The sequence below is a fragment of the Megascapheus bottae genome, chromosome 21 (assembly GCF_031878675.1).
Source record: "Megascapheus bottae isolate mThoBot1 chromosome 21, mThoBot2.hap1, whole genome shotgun sequence".
Taxonomy (NCBI): Eukaryota; Metazoa; Chordata; class Mammalia; order Rodentia; family Geomyidae; genus Megascapheus; species Megascapheus bottae.
Window position 1 is genome coordinate 31,738,898 of NC_143529.1, and position 15,685 is coordinate 31,754,582.

General features: G+C 38.7%; 1 protein-coding gene across 4 annotated transcripts in view; it reads right to left on the minus strand.

Annotated features, from left to right (window-relative positions):
* Positions 1-2,345: 2,345 nt before the first annotated feature.
* Positions 2,346-15,685, minus strand: part of Sphkap (SPHK1 interactor, AKAP domain containing) — a 135,872-nt gene continuing 122,532 nt past the window's right edge. For 2 of the 4 annotated variants that reach the window (XM_090354952.1, XM_090354954.1), the window contains 4 exons: positions 15,313-15,399; positions 12,901-12,953; positions 12,627-12,811; positions 2,346-4,143 (listed from right to left, as the gene is read on the minus strand). In XM_090354952.1, coding sequence (XP_090211078.1) covers positions 4,000-4,143; positions 12,627-12,811; positions 12,901-12,953; positions 15,313-15,399 — 469 coding nt within the window. In that variant the 3' untranslated portion in view covers positions 2,346-3,999. The remainder of the gene's footprint in view (positions 4,144-12,626; positions 12,812-12,900; positions 12,954-15,312; positions 15,400-15,685) is intronic. The other 2 variants (XM_090354953.1, XM_090354955.1) reach the window with 2 other exon arrangements.

Here is a 15,685-nt window from a genome sequence, read left to right on the forward strand (position 1 = left end):
GATTGGTAACCTCTCTGGACATCGTCTTTATAATAATAATAGAAAATATTTAATTAAAAACAGACTTGGGACTATGGAAAGTAAAAAATAACATAAAAGTAATCTTTGTATTAGTTGCATGTACTCAGAGAATCACAGTAGAATTAAGAGTCCTAGAGACATTCTCAGCCAGTAAGAGAATCAAATGACTATAGTGATAACTCAAATAGAGATCAAACAAAGCAATGATAATCTTCCATGTGCACATAAAAATGTTACTAAGTGCTTATTAAAAAGGCCATCTCTAGCTGGGAGCTGATGGCTTATGCCTATAATCCTAGCTACTTGGAGGCTGAGACCTGAGGATCACAGTTCAACGCCAGCCTGGGCAGGAAATTCTGGGAGACTATCACCAATTAACCATCAGAAACCTGGAAGTTGCACTATGGCTCAAGTGGTAGAATGCTAGCCTTGAGCACAAAGAGATTCAGCGAGAAAGCTCAGGCCCTGAATTCAAGCCTCATAAGTGACAAAAAGGAAAAAATAGGCCATATCTGAAGAAGAAAAACATCCTCCTTTTTCCCTTTCTTGCATATGAGGAATCTGTGAAAAATCTGTGAACACTGAACAAGAATGAGGGACAGAACACAGAACTTTACTGAGAAAACTGTTGAAAAAGAAATAGTCAGATACAGCATAGATGGTTGAAGGATGCATCACAGCAACAAAATTGGGATTTTTGTTGGTATATTTTTCCATAAATAATTTTCCAGTTTTTATTTTATCCAAGCCTGTCTGTACTCAACTGGCCTCCAAGTCTTGCTGCTAATGAGCCGACTGTCCCTAAAATTCATCCCCTAACTGCTAAAAATGCTTTTAGTTTTTCCTCTCTGAACTGTTCTAGGCACAACACTCATGCAATTACAATTAAACATAAATGATTAGAGAAAGTTTGAGCTGTCTGAAGCCAAAAGTAATTTCATAAAAAGATCATGAGCATAGAGCAATTTTGTGGTAAGGTAAGAAGAATGTCAAAATAAAATTGGGTTTGTAGAGTTAATTGTTAAAGAATATTAAATATAAATGGAGATGTGCATTCCCTGGGGCCCATTAGCTTTTCCAGTCCAGTGGAGAAGGCATTGACAAAGGACAATAGCAGAATAATAAACTGTGTCTCCCTCTTTGAAGAATAGAATCAGTGATGGGGATGTGCATGTCACTTGCCATGCTGGACTGAGAAGGATATCACTCAGGAGGCCTGGATGGCTCCAACACCACACTTTTTGCCATCATCCTGATTTCTAGATGTGTCTCTTCACTAGCTTCTCAAGTTGGGGGGTCAGAATGTTCTGTTTGATTGTGAGCGTGTTTTAACGAGTGCCTGACTCTTTAGGTCAGATAATTTATGGTGCTCATGTGATTTAGCATAAACCCTATATGTATATGTGTATATATATATATATATCTGTGTATATATAGTCATCAAGGGGTGATATGGTTGATGAGCAATTGAATACTTTCACATGACTGACCTCTAGTCCGTGGTTCCCATCTGTAATTCTAGCTACTCAGGAGAATCTGAGGATCATGGGTCGAAGCCAGCTAGGGAGAATAAAACTGTGAGACTCTGATCACCAATTAGCCTGAAAAGAAAGAGGAAGAAGAAGAAGAAGAAGAAGAAGAAGAAGAAGAAGAAGAAGAAGAAGAAGAAGAAGAAGAAGAAGAAGAAAGAAGAAGTGGAGGAGGAGGAGGAGCAGGAAGAAGAGGAAGAGGAAGAGAAAAGGAAGAGGAAAAGGAAGAGAAGGAGGAAGAGGAAGAAAGAGAAGGAGGAGAAGGAGGAGAGGGAGGAGAAGGAGAAGGAGGAAAAGGAGGAGGAGGAGAAGGAGACGGAGAAGAAGAAGAAGACGAGGAGGAGGAGGAGGAGGAGGAGAAGAAGGGATCAGCACTAAATAAATAAATAAAATGCAGATACAAAAGCTTGAATCAGATCCCTTGACTGGCTACATTTTGCTTGTGTTGTCACATATTGTTGATGGAGAATTATATATATCTTGGTATTCGTTTTCCTGGCATTAATTTCTACCGGGCTTTTTCCTGCATGTCCTTTTAATTTTCTTGATATGAATTCCCCTCTTTGTTTTGGTAAATTATGTTTGTGAACACTAAAATTCTGTGTCCTGTTACTTCCTACTGCATGGAGCCATGCACCCAGGAGAAAAATAAACAATAAGGATCTCAACAAAGTACATATACTTACTCAAAAACTGAAGGCAGAACTACAAAACCTAGATGAAAGGTAGCTTTTATGTCCATCAATTCATTTTTTCTCATAAAATATATTTAAAGAGAAAAGAAAACAACAATGATTTGGCAACAGAAATTTATTGATTGATCTGCAACATCAGGTACAATACAATATAACTTCACCACATGTTTACAATCCAGTATTTGTGCTTTGTAGGAGAATAAACATTTACTTGAGCACAATAAAAGTCTACACATAGTATTTGGGATTGTTTCAAAAATAAATGTCCTTTCCCCATCAGTGGCACAGAGAAGTACATTTCTACTGGAGTGGACAAGTAGATTTTAAAACCTGGTCAATGCATCAAATTAAACATACAATCTACATTTGAGCTATTCATATAGCAAACATCCTCTTAGCACTGGGAAAGACTCCTGGCCTGTGTGGCTGGGGAGAAAACTATGGCTTATAGGAAAGTTTTCTTGTAATTTCATGATATGGATGTTAGATAGATCCCGTTAGGCCAGCATGGATGGTCTGGGAACCTTGTTCACAGTTAATATTGTGGTCACAAATCTTGAAAAGTAGAATAAAAGCAAACTATTTCAGAAGATCTTTAATGAATGCCTCATTAGGCAAGAAAATAATTGTATAGCTCATTAAGATGGAAGGAAAGAAGTCATTCATGATATTAGGTATCTCTGTTTTTCAAAAGAGTACATTTGGTATTAAAATACTTAAAATGTGATTAAAAAAGTCTTTTTTATCCAGAATTCAGTGACACTACTGTGGAGACAGAAGGCGTCCATGTCATCAGAAGAGCATGTCAGCTATTCACAACAACTATACATTCCCAACACAATGAACCACCAAGTTCAGTGTCACGAATCAACTTCACACAGCAATCTCTTTGTGGATTGTGAACCGCTAAGTTATTTTGTAACTCAATATATTAAGATAATAAGCTCTGCATAATTTATAATAAAAATAAAACGGAAGTTTATATTTCATATAATGTCATATATAAGCAGATTTTATCCTCTAAAGTTAAGTTTTCCCCCCAGTTAATAAAAGCTTTTCCTTAGGGTAAGGGTTGTCTAATGATTTCACTCGTCGTGTTGCAATGGAGACAAAGACTTTCATCTTCATTTCCTCTAGTCTTATGCCACTCCTTCTCTGGTAAGCAAGGAGCCCAGAGTTTGTTTGGGATGAAAAGGGAGATTTATCAGAGGATTATGCAACATCCCCATAAAGGAAACTGATATTCGATTGCAAGCCTGGAAATGTTCACTGATATGAACCTGAAGGTGGAAATGTTTAGATAAGTTCTAGAAGTTTCTCACCAATATCCTACATGTTTCTCTGGGCCAAAAGACCCTTTATCTGCCCAGAAAGGAACAAGGACAATTATCACACAGTTTATAAAGTTAATTTGACCAATGCATTTGTTTGCAGTTGATTTACATAATTGAAGACATGATATGTCATTTGATACAGATGTGAATCCAGTCTTTCTGGAGTTTGGGGAAATGCATTATTTTCTTTTGTAGCCATTCTAATACAAGCTCTTTTGGAAACACAGGTTGTATTGATGCACACAGATGTATATTTTGATTTTCTCAGGTTTGTTCAGCGTGTATGGAATTAGAGTATAGGTTTTTCTTATTGTACGGCTAATGTGACATGATGTTTTGAGAAAGTTCACAGCATTTAGAGCAAACTCCTGTAATGTAAGCTGGGATAAAGGGAGGATCTGGCTCACAGGCAGCACTGCTTTATCCCCGTTCCAGCAGCCAATCAAATAGACTGGGGCTTCCTTGCTTCTGCTCCTCATGCATTTTGCAGTACTGGACAACTGCGTGAAAGATGTCCCCCACTTTCCAGGCCTTCTGGTGAACCAGTCTGACGACATCTAGAAACTTAAGCAAGACACAGAGAGAGGGAGGAGCGTTAGGACTCACACAGTCTGGGGTCCTCAAAGACATCGGATTTTGCACTCTTCCCAAGCCAGTGATTTTCTGGTCTGTGTTTGAGGGTCTTTTCATCTCAGAACATGATTTTTCAGAACAGTCTATTTTCTCTTTAGGAAAGTTCCACCAAATGAATTAGAATTTTTCTGCTTGGCAATTTCATTCATAGCTAAGAACTACATGGAATGAGGTCACTTCTTCTTTTGTAAAGTGAGTCTTTGAGGTATTTAATGTTCCTTGAAGTCTGTTTTTCTTTATTTATTACAAATAATTTAGGGATCGTTATGAAATTGCCATCCTAGTTTCAATGTGGTTTGGGACTTTCTAACACATGACTGAGATTCAGTAATTATTCTCTTCATGGTGATGACACCATCTATTTATAAAATTGCAAAAAGAAAAAACCCTCATCCTGTAGCTATTCCCTTATCCTCCAACTGGTGCTTTATTACACTTGCATGCTTTGAATTGGTATAGACAAATGGAGGCAATTTTCTAGACTTGAAAATAAAATATTTAACTTCAAAACATTGCTCTTTTTTTTTGGTACTATTGGGGATTGAATTTAGTGTCTCAGTTGCTAGGCACTTGAGTCTCCCCTCAATCCTGTTGCTTTTAGGTTGCTTTCCAGTAAGGATTGTATTTACCTTTTGTTCAGGCTATCCTCAAGCTGAGATTCTCCAAACTTCACCTTTGAAGTAGCTGAGATTACAGGAGTGTGCCACCATATCCAGTCTCTAAAATACTTATGTTTTTAACAGGTGACAACACAAATGTTATCTTAAAGAGTGTTAGGATGTTGTTGAAAAGAAGAGAGATGGAAGATGGTTGGTCCTTCTACCATAGACCTAAGTCAGGGGAAGGATAGAATCTTAGATATCTTTTTGTCTCTAATGCCAGAGGGGAGGAAGTGCTTAAAGGATATTTGCTGAATGATAGAAGGATGGATGCCTAAATATGAAATCAAATGCATTCAAAGTTCTCAAGATGGTTGGAAATCCAGTATCAATGAGGAAAAACCTCCATGTCAGCTTCAGATATTGACCTTATAGATGTTGAATTTAAAAGTCAAGTCATACACTTGTGAGATGCAATGATTTTCTGCTGGTAGGGACCTCCAGGAAAATGTTTAAAAGTCCTAGATCTAGTCAAAAGCTGAGCAGAGCTGCTGGATTCTGCACAAAGGAACACAGGAGAAGAGAGTTACAAAGCTCTCATAGTGACTGAGAACCAGCAGACACCGCATGGGGGCAGATAAACAATTCTACTTCTCACTGCAGCAGTTACTGGATATGAGCTCATCTGGCTCTACCAGCTGTGTTTGAGTTTCAGACAATTTCATCCCTTTCCTGGGACCCGTTGCCACCTTGCCTAGTTTCCTACCTGCCTGATTCCTGACAGTTTTGGAACAAACACATGCCCTTTTGGTGCCAGCTTTGCTTGTAATGCCAACACCCTTAGGAAAGGAACACTCCAGGTGGCTGATTTATGGCCATACAGAGAAACAATTTTTGGAACCATGTCTTCTATCTCAATGTGTGGGGAAGGCAGATCAAGTTTTTGATCAAGGGAGTGAAAACATGAAGCTTCCACGTATCTGTCCCAAGGAAAGTAAAAGGGAAAGAGGTTAGGGTGTCTTTGTATGATTTTATTAATGCATCTCTTTCAGCTCCTGGTGGAAATCCAGTGAGTGAAGTGTGATCACCGGTGGAAATGGCCTGGCCTAGTGCCAGAGAGCTCCCTGGGAGATACTTACAGACCATTGATTTTTCTCTATCTGAAGGGTCCCTCAGAACCTTTGGTCACAAATGATCACTTGAGAGTGTGCCTGCTGCTGCACCTTTGCCTGCAAAGGTGAAGCTGATACAAAGTACACAGAGTTACTGGACACGCTGGCTCACTGGACCACCATATCACACTGCTTATTATCAAGTCATTACTGAGGGGAGGAAGAATCAAGTCTCTGCTGCATATGCCAACTTTGCCACATTACTTTTCCCAGAAGGGTCTTGCCTGAGATGGTTCTAGAAATCAAACTGTAGCTCTTTTGCCATGTATTTGGGGCTTGTGAAAGAGAACTCTCAGTAGTGATGACCACAGATGCTAATGACAGATCCAACAAAACAGAAGTGTCCCAGTAGCAAGGCCACCCTGCCAGGAGTTTGTGGAATGGCTACAGGCTACAATGTCTCATGATTTCTAAGTCTAGACAGTCTTCCCAGCGGAGCAGCTTTGAAAATGATCTGGCGCCACTAAATATAGCATGCTCTGAATCTGAAATGCCTTAAACTCAGACACTAAGACCTTGAAAATGTCTATAGAGCAGAGATACAGGAAGGTCTCATGCTCTCTTCATTAAAAAAATGAAATAAGGTTGGGAAGCAGTCAGAAAAGGGTATTTCCATCTCATCAGTATAGCCTTATAATAACCACATTCGGTGGCTGCTTACAGAGCTTTCCATGTGTGCCCCTGCTTTTGCCTTGGTATTTTATAATAATTGGGTTTGCCATTTGGGTATGTGCTTGGCTTTCTTTCCCCTGTATTAAAAATTAAAAATTAAAGTCCCCCTTGCTACTTTGTAATCAATAATAATTAGGTTCCTTTTTCTGAAGACCACAGTTGGTATTGCTTAGGCAAATGTTTTGTCCTAGGAAACTCAAAGAATTTGTCATCATTGACAGTTTATATTGACAAATTCATTTGAAGCAAAATATTACATGGTAGATGCATTTCCTAGATTAGATGGCTTAAGAAATCCTAACACTCAATGTTCCTAAGTGAAAACACAAACCAGGTAAGTTGGGGGGACAGGAGGACTTGGGAGAAATAGGGAATGATGGAAGGGGTGACAATTATCACAAGTTAACAGGTTAAATCGAATCCCCCCTTTACAACTACTTAAAGACAATAATATTAACAACAGCAACAATGATGATGATAATAATAAATCCCAGGGTTGAATCTATGGGAGTGCTTTTTAAGCCATGAAATGATATTTGAAACATTCAGCTTACATTTTTTAGAACAGCTACCATTGTTTGGTTGAAAGAGGAAAAGATATTTCCCTCAGCACAAATGAATTGTCCTCCATATTGCTCTTGAAATGATGACCTATGGAGCCCCAGTTCTTAGCCTTGTCTGCACAAAATTCTATTGCATGGCATTACCTCTGTGGGAGAAGCACTAGTAAGTGCTTGGAGCAATGTGCTTGTGAGTCTCCCACGGGTTTCTCACACTTTCATTAGAGCTCTCGCACTCTAGTGAAAGGATTCGTTCAATAGAACTTCTGTGGCTACAAAAGAAAAGCCTTAGTATCTAATTTTCCCTTATTATGCCCTTCCCTTGTGGTATGTCCCTTCTGATAACTTTCACTGTAGTTTTGTTGGGGAAGGAGAACAGTCAAGAGTCAATATCATTGGTATCTTCGCTCAGTTTTCTTCTACTGCTTTGCAAGTTGAATGGGCCTCCATTTCCCAAGGGAGATGAGAATATGGGTCTTCCTTTTCTCAGTACATTCCTTTCTGCATACTGCTTCTGAGAAAAGGAAATAATTTTCCATGCAAGCTTAAAGATCACAAAGGCACCAAATTAGCTAGGAGGTGAGGAGTCGGATAACCTCACTGAATTTACCCAGAAGAAAAGGCAGTAGGGAGCGGTGACCATGTGTGATGCAGTTTGTTTTCCTTTTTAAATAAAAAATACTTATCACAGTTTTGGTCCTGACTTAATTGAATTAAATTTAATTAATGGTAAGGTTTCTGTGAATGAAATTAAAAACTGTCTTAGATTATCAGGTGATAGAATTCCCATGAAATAGAATTCAAGGTGGGGAACCTGACTTGTGGATAAACACTTCAAGCAATTCTAGTTTTGTACCCACAGGACTCAGAGACATGATTTCAAACCACAGAAATTGAATATAAACTCCCCCCATTTCCAAAGCTGGTATTTAAAACCTGTGTATCTCTTGGTTTATGTTCTCCCTATCTTCAGTTTTTTTTATTAATTAGACCATAAGCTCCAAGAGTGTAGGAAAGTTTAATCTCTTTTGTTTAATGGGTTTCCAAAGCTTAGAAAAAATTCCCAGCATATTTAAGATACTCTATAGACACTTTTGTTTGTTTTCCTTTTAAAATTATATTTAAGCAGTTGCACAAAGGGGTTTCAATTCGACACGTAAGTTTATGAGTACAATGTATCTTGATCCATATTATCCTTCATTGTTCTCTTTTAATATTGTAAATAGACAATTTTAGCCATATTCATCGTTTACCTTTCATGAATGATCTGAATAGTTGACTTTCAAAGGCACTTATCCTTTTAATATCTAGGCAAAGCACAAACAACAAAAACAACAAGGGAAGGAAACACTTAAAACTGAAGGAATCTTGTATGATTACAGGGTATCTGGGCACTCAAAATATTTGAAATTTGCTTTTAGGTTGAATTAAGGCTGGAATTCATTCCCAATTTCAAGGCCAAATTTATAAGCAGTAATGGGAAATATGACTGCTTCCTTCATTCATCCTCTTCCTTTAAAATACATATTCCTGTTTTTTTTCACAAGGAAAGAAGGTTAGTAAATTGAGACACTATAGCAAGAAACATGCTGACTTAAATGAATATCTATAAAAAAATCAGGCTTCACACAAAGATTTAAAGTATTCATCTGTGAAGGTGGGTCAATAACTTCGGAGACAACTGGATATGACATAGTCTGAATTTTATGTTTCTTCAAACCTTCTCCAAGCAGATGGGGGTAATGAAATATTGCTACGTTTACATGACACATCCTTTCTCTCTTTTCTACCTCTCTTGCTTTTTTAGTCATCTAATTAAAAACTTACTAGAACCAAGCCTCAAATGTCATGTAAGAGTTTTCTTTTTTTCATGAGAAGGGGTATCAGTGTGTGAGAGGTAATGCACCTGCTACCTGGTGAATATAACTGTAACCCCTCTTTATATTATCCAGACAATTAAAAAAAGTTGTCTTTTCTTTTTTTTTCTTTTTGTGTCATTCATGGGGCCTGGGCACTGTCCCTGCTCTTTAGCTCAAGGCTACCAACCCACACCTAGAACCACAGCACCAGTTTTCTGGTAGTTAAATGGAGTTGAGTTTTATGGGCTTTAGTGCCTGGGTGGGCTTTGAACAGTGATCCTTAGATTTCAGCCTTCTGAGATCTAGGATTACAGGCATGAGACACCATGCCAGGCTAGTTAACTAATTCAGCTATGTAAAATAAAATATGGTAGTCCTTTCTGCTTAAGACACTAGATGAAGAGAACCCTAATTGACTTTAAAAATGTAGGTTTTTTTTTTTTTGCCAGTCCTGGGCTTGGGCTAGGGCCTGAGCACTGTCCTTAGACTTTCTCAAGGATAGCATTCTACCACTTGAGCCTCAGCACCACGTCCGGCTTTTTTCTATGTATGTGGTACTGAGGAATCGAACCCGGGTCTCTGTGCATGTTAGGAAAGCACTCTACCACTAAGCCAAACTCCCAGCCTCTAAAAATGTAGTTTTAAGCTGGGCCCACTGGTTATTGCCTGTAATCCTAGCTACTCGGGAGGCTGAGATCTGAGGATCATAGGTGGAAGCCAGCCTGGGCAGAAAAGTCCATGAGACTCTTGTCTCCAAATAATCACCAGAAAACTGGAAGTGGCACTGGGGCTCTAAGTGGTAGAGCTCTATCCTTGAGCACAAAGCTCTACACAGTGTCCCTGAGTTCAAGCCCTATGACTGACAAAAAAAAAAAAAAGCAGTTTTAGTATGTGAAACTGCACTAATTCAAATTAACTCTTTAGAGATGGTTAAAATGAGCAAATGAAAATCATTTAATATTTTTCTTGATAATGGTAATATAATGGCAATAACATTTATTTTTTCAGACCCACACTTATAAGAAAGGAAGGGAATGCCTTTTAGAACTGAAAACCAGGTAGAGATAAACAAATGTGTACCGGGGTTATGATCTGCATAATCCTGGCATTAGTGAAACATTCATTCACATGTATACTGGATTTTTCCTAGATGTATATGACCACTCTTTATTCAGAAAGCTACATTGAATTAAAATTGGTTCCAGAAATAGGTATGCTGATTAAAACTACACTGTATGAGCTTTAACTCATGAAAAGATTAGAGTTAGAAATTACCTGAATTTTCATTTATCTATTGACCCTAATCTTTCTGCTGAACTTGGTGGGTATGGTAGGAGTTGGAGAGTGTGATAGGAGGTGGATCAAGTGTGATTATGTTCTTTTATTCCACCTTTCACCCTGGGGCTCTGAGTGGCAGATTAGAGATAGACACAGACCCACACACATCAGCTTCTCCACAAACACAGGGCAAATGAGACAGATACCTGTATTTCACTGGGAAGGAGAGGAAATAGACCTGGGCAGGGAAAGCAGTATAAATCATTGTTTGAAGAGAGAGGGTGAAAGGGGATAGAGCATAGAAAACAGAATGAGATCTACTAATCCTTCCAAATGGGAAACTATTCTGATGGCCATGTGCATTGGTAAAATAGTAATAGTCATTTCATTTCACATGGCTGGATTTTGGTGGTGAAAATTAGGTAGGATGCCATTTCACACTTAAAATACCCATGTTTTAACCTTTGGGCCACTTGACTGAGAGAGGTAGTTTTTAATAAAAGATCACTGAGAAGTATCTAGGCTCAAGCTGTGACGACCAGAGGAATCTCTCATGTACCAGCCTCCCTGAGGCCCGATTTACTCCTTAGGACAAAAGGGAAAATCAGATCCATTTTGTCCTTCTCATAGGCTGCTTAGGAAACTCACATGATTGGTAACTAGAGGCTTCTGGTATCAATTAGACACAATAAAGCACATTTTTACTGAGATGAAGAGGCTTTTAAAATAGCTCTTAACATCTGCTCTAGTCCCTGGGGCCATGAATCCTGTGAGATACCATGTCCTTACGGTCCTATCTTACATAGCAAAAAGAGATTGGTACATTCAATTTGAGATAATGAAGAGGAACATTGTCAGGGCACCAAGATCTAATTACACAAGCCCTTCAAAAGCAGAGAATGTTCCTGGTCTAGTTATAGTAGCACACAGAGCTTGACAGCATCAGAACAGGCAGGAGCCATGTGACCTCTTCTAGGAGTTAAGCTTGGCTGCTAGGAGAACAAGGAAATGGGCATCTTGGCCCCACAGCGGAGTGAGGCCAACAATCCTAAATGAGCGTGGATACTTCCTTATTCTTGACTGGACCTTTCCTTAGAAGAGTGTGACAAGGCTAATTGGATTTCTGTCTACTAAGAAATTATAGTCAAATTCATCTCCACTTATGACTTGTTGAGCTGAGTGTTATTTAAAGCTGGAGAAGTTGTGGCAGTTTACTTAACAGCAACAGAAAACTAACGGAAGATTAGTTCAATACCCTTTGAGATTAGAATAATTTCAAATTATGGGAACTTGGATCTGATGACATTGTCCAATTTTTTTTTGCCAGTCCTGGGGCTTGAACTCAGGGCCTGAGCAATGTCCTTGGGCTTTCCTCAAGGTTAGTGCTCTATCATGTGAGCCATAGCACCACTTCCAGAGTTTTCTATATATGTAACTGAGGAATTGAACCGGGTCTTTGTGCATGCTAGCAAGCACTCTACCACTAGGCCAAACTCCCAACCCCTGTTGAATGTTTTTATTCATTAATTTTAATGGTTGAGATCCTGCCACTGTTACTGGCAGGTTCAGAGGTATAAAAGTAGGTTAATCATTGTGATTAATTTTGATGGTGGGAAAAGTCTGTTGTTTGGTATTGTGTATCTGTAAGGTAGAGAATGGAACTGTGAAAAATACTGCTTATATACCAGGATGGCCTCAACTTAATTTCTGTTGCCAACAGATCATTTCTACTGACATTTGTTTCAAGTGTTTGTTACCAAGAGGCTGGTCTTAGAGCAAGGTTATCAAAAAACAATAATAACAAATTGGTTTTCAAAATAACCTTGAAATGGTTACCATCTCCTCAAGTTGACATTATTCCTCACTCCCAGCTCATTGAAACAAACTGAGGATCAAAGAATCAGTGGTCATGAGTGTGTTCATACAGAGGGACATTTTGAGGTTCTTGACACTATTTTTAGGTCAAGAAATGTCAAGATCAATTGAACTAAAAGGCCAACTGAACTGCATCACTTGAGGGTAGGGAGGGGCTAGGGAGGAGGGAGGAGAATCAGGGACAGGGTGACACTGACCAAGATACATTGTACTCGTAACCTGATTTGTGGAATTGAAGTGCTTTGTACAACAACATAATTTTTATAATGACAATAATAAAAGAAAGGTCAAGGTCAAACACTTTAAATTTATATGAACTGAATGGGAAGTTATTGAATTTCCAACATGGGCAAACAATCAAGCTTTACGGACATCTTTTTCAAACATGGGACATGGTACCTTTTCAATTCTGCTCTCCTGAGATTTCTTAAAGTAGATTGTGGGGATCCCCAGTTCGGAGGCAGCTATCCACTGCAGAGTGGCTCGAAGCTCAGCATCAGGACACTCTGGCTCCAGGTCAAAGTTGATCACCAGCAGGCTTCTCTGGTGGCTGGCTGTTCTCCCTGGCAGTCCAGAGGCGTGTTCTGAGCAGACACAACCACAGCCTTACTCTGCTTTCCAAAGGGTGACCTCAAGCAATTGTGTGTTACGATTATATGGGAATGGGGCTTACCCTTTATGCTTTCTGACTGGCCTTTATGAATCTCCTTTTCTTCTACTAATTCACTTTGGGAGAAAACAAACAGAATATGGTTGGGAATGGTTAGGAAGAATAAAGTGCAAATGGAAGATGAGATGATGTGTCTAAAAGCTTCTGGAGTTTATTCTTGATTCAGTTCTCATGGGACAAAAGAATAATGTGGCTATTACATATCACTACTAGGCCTGCAAAAAATAAATATGCCTGTTCGCCAAAGAGAAGTTCCAGACAACCTCAATTTGTAGGATAACTCATGTGAGAAACTCAAATGCATCTTTCTCTTCTTTTCTATATTCCTTTACAACTCTTACAAAGTTGTACCTTCAAGGAAAGAATCTGGATAATTAGGTCTGAGTTGGGGATAATGAGATAATTTGGGTAACCAGATCCTTCTTATGTATCTTGTCATTTAATGAATCATGTGTTTCCATATTGCCCCAATGGAAATTTTTTCTCTACTGGGATAGCAATATGTTTTCATTTCACTCTAGGAAAATATCAGTCTTTAGACTGAGCTAAGTTAAGATATAAACCATGAACTGCAGAAATTAAATTTTACAGCAAAATATTTCAATGAGATGAATTTTTTTTCTTTTCCATTTTTTTTCTCATGGAGTATGATAGGCTGGAAAACCAGGCTCTTTTAAAACCAGGCTGGGACTATGTCATTAGTGATTGGTGTTTAACGTGAGATATTTTCAAAGGGTCTTTACTTATCATAGAGCCTGATGCTTACAGAGAAGACTTGGTGATGGTTTAAAACTGAGGACCTATGTTACAAAAGATGACAGGAAGTAATCATGTGGGTGAGCCCATGAAATTCCTATATGTTTATGATATCCAGAAATTAAAAGTAGGCTGCTATAATGTGTCTTTTGATGATATGAAAGAATTATCACATATTCTCTGTTGCTACTTCTATTTGGCTGATAAATTCTATTGAATCAATGGATTCCACCAATGATGATAAATTTAACTGATACTGAAAGAATGTAGCCATTCTATTCTTCCTTCTGAGTTACTGTACTTGCAGGAATGCTCATTTCTTAAGGATCTAGATTTCTGCTTGATCTCTATCCCCCGATAGGACTGACATGACATTTAATAGATACACTCCCTGTTACTCTTCAGTGCTGGGTGTGGGAGTTGCTGATCTTGGTTTGTCTGAAGGAAAGATGGAAAAGTAGCTAAGTTGATGTTATCTGAAGAAGAATTAATATATCCTAAAGTTTTCATTTATTTATTTATTTTGTTTTCCTTTTTTTAAAAATGGCAATGTGTCTATTCATCTCTACTTATGAGCATTAATTCAGGGAAACAATTAAGAATGGTTATTTAGAATCTCTGATTGTTGAGGAATACATAGAATTAAATGAAAAAACAAACAACAGGTGCTAGGGGCTCATGCCTGTAATCCTAACTACTCAGGAGGCTGAGATATGAGGGTCAAAGTTCAAAGCCAGCTGGGGCTTTGTGAGACTCTAATTGTGCTAAGTGGTGCTGTGGCTCAAAGTGGTAGAGTACTAGCCTTGAAGAGCTCAGGGACAGAGCCTAAGCCCAAAGTTCCAGCACCACAACTAACAAAAAATTAAAATAAAAAAAGATATATGGCAAAATAAGACTGCTTCTTATAGAAATCTGCCAAAAAGAAACTGCAATCTTATTCTTGTTCATTTGTTTGTTTTTCAAAAAATTTTAGAAATTTCCAAATAATAGGCTACATGCTTATAGTCAAAAATAGATCTCATTTTACTTCGATTTCCAGAGTAATCACAAATCCCAGGTGTGGTCTTGATTTTCTGTGACCCTTCTAATTTTCTATGATATATTTTATACAGTGCCCATTATGATGTACACTCTGTGTACTTTTTTCCCTATTGGTATTTGAAGTCACCACACCGTGGGGATCCAAGTCACCCAGTGGGAATGAGACAGGTCCATCACAGCACTGGTTTGGCAATAGACACATTAGTAGTGATAAGCCCAGGTGTCCACAAACAAAGGAAAAGCCACCCACACTTGATGCTATTGACATGGCAGTGGCCCAGAGTGGTCCTCAATGGCTCACCTTGGGTGGCATGGTACAACTGAAAGGGCAATTTTGCCTTCTGTATGTCCAAGTAGGTCAAAGAACCTAACACTTCTGAATATATACTGATGAGCTGTAGTCAAACTAATTATTTCAGGAGAATAGATTCAAATCCAGGAAAGATAGCGGTGTTAGGCAGGGCACATTCTAGGCCTGAATCCTCGATCCAGTGGTATGGAAGCACAGCTGCACGGACACAATGGATCAGTGGTTGGGCACAATCGGACTGATTACAATGGATTGTTGGATGGAGTTGAGTAGTGGTCTCACAATCACTGCATCTGATGGCTACTTACTTAATCATGGGAGAAGCTGGCATGCTTTCCTGATAAATGTCCAGGTCCATAATGCCAAGACTGCTAGTGGCACTACTGTTGCCATTGCTGACAAAGCAAAAGTTTAGATATTAATGCCGGTCTCCACCCCTGGTATGTATGGTGGCATCATGACAAGAGATCCTTTCTTTGTTCCTGGGGAGAATATTGCATGTGGTACTAGACCAAATGAGGGGAAAACACAGGCCAAAGCCTAACAGGCTCAAACAAATACTAACAATAATAGCAATTATTATTGTTCTCATGCCAATAATAATAATCTTGCTAATTTCAGAAATTCACAACTTCTGAGGTAGTGTCATACTTGGTCGATCATACCAAGTGAGTAATGATG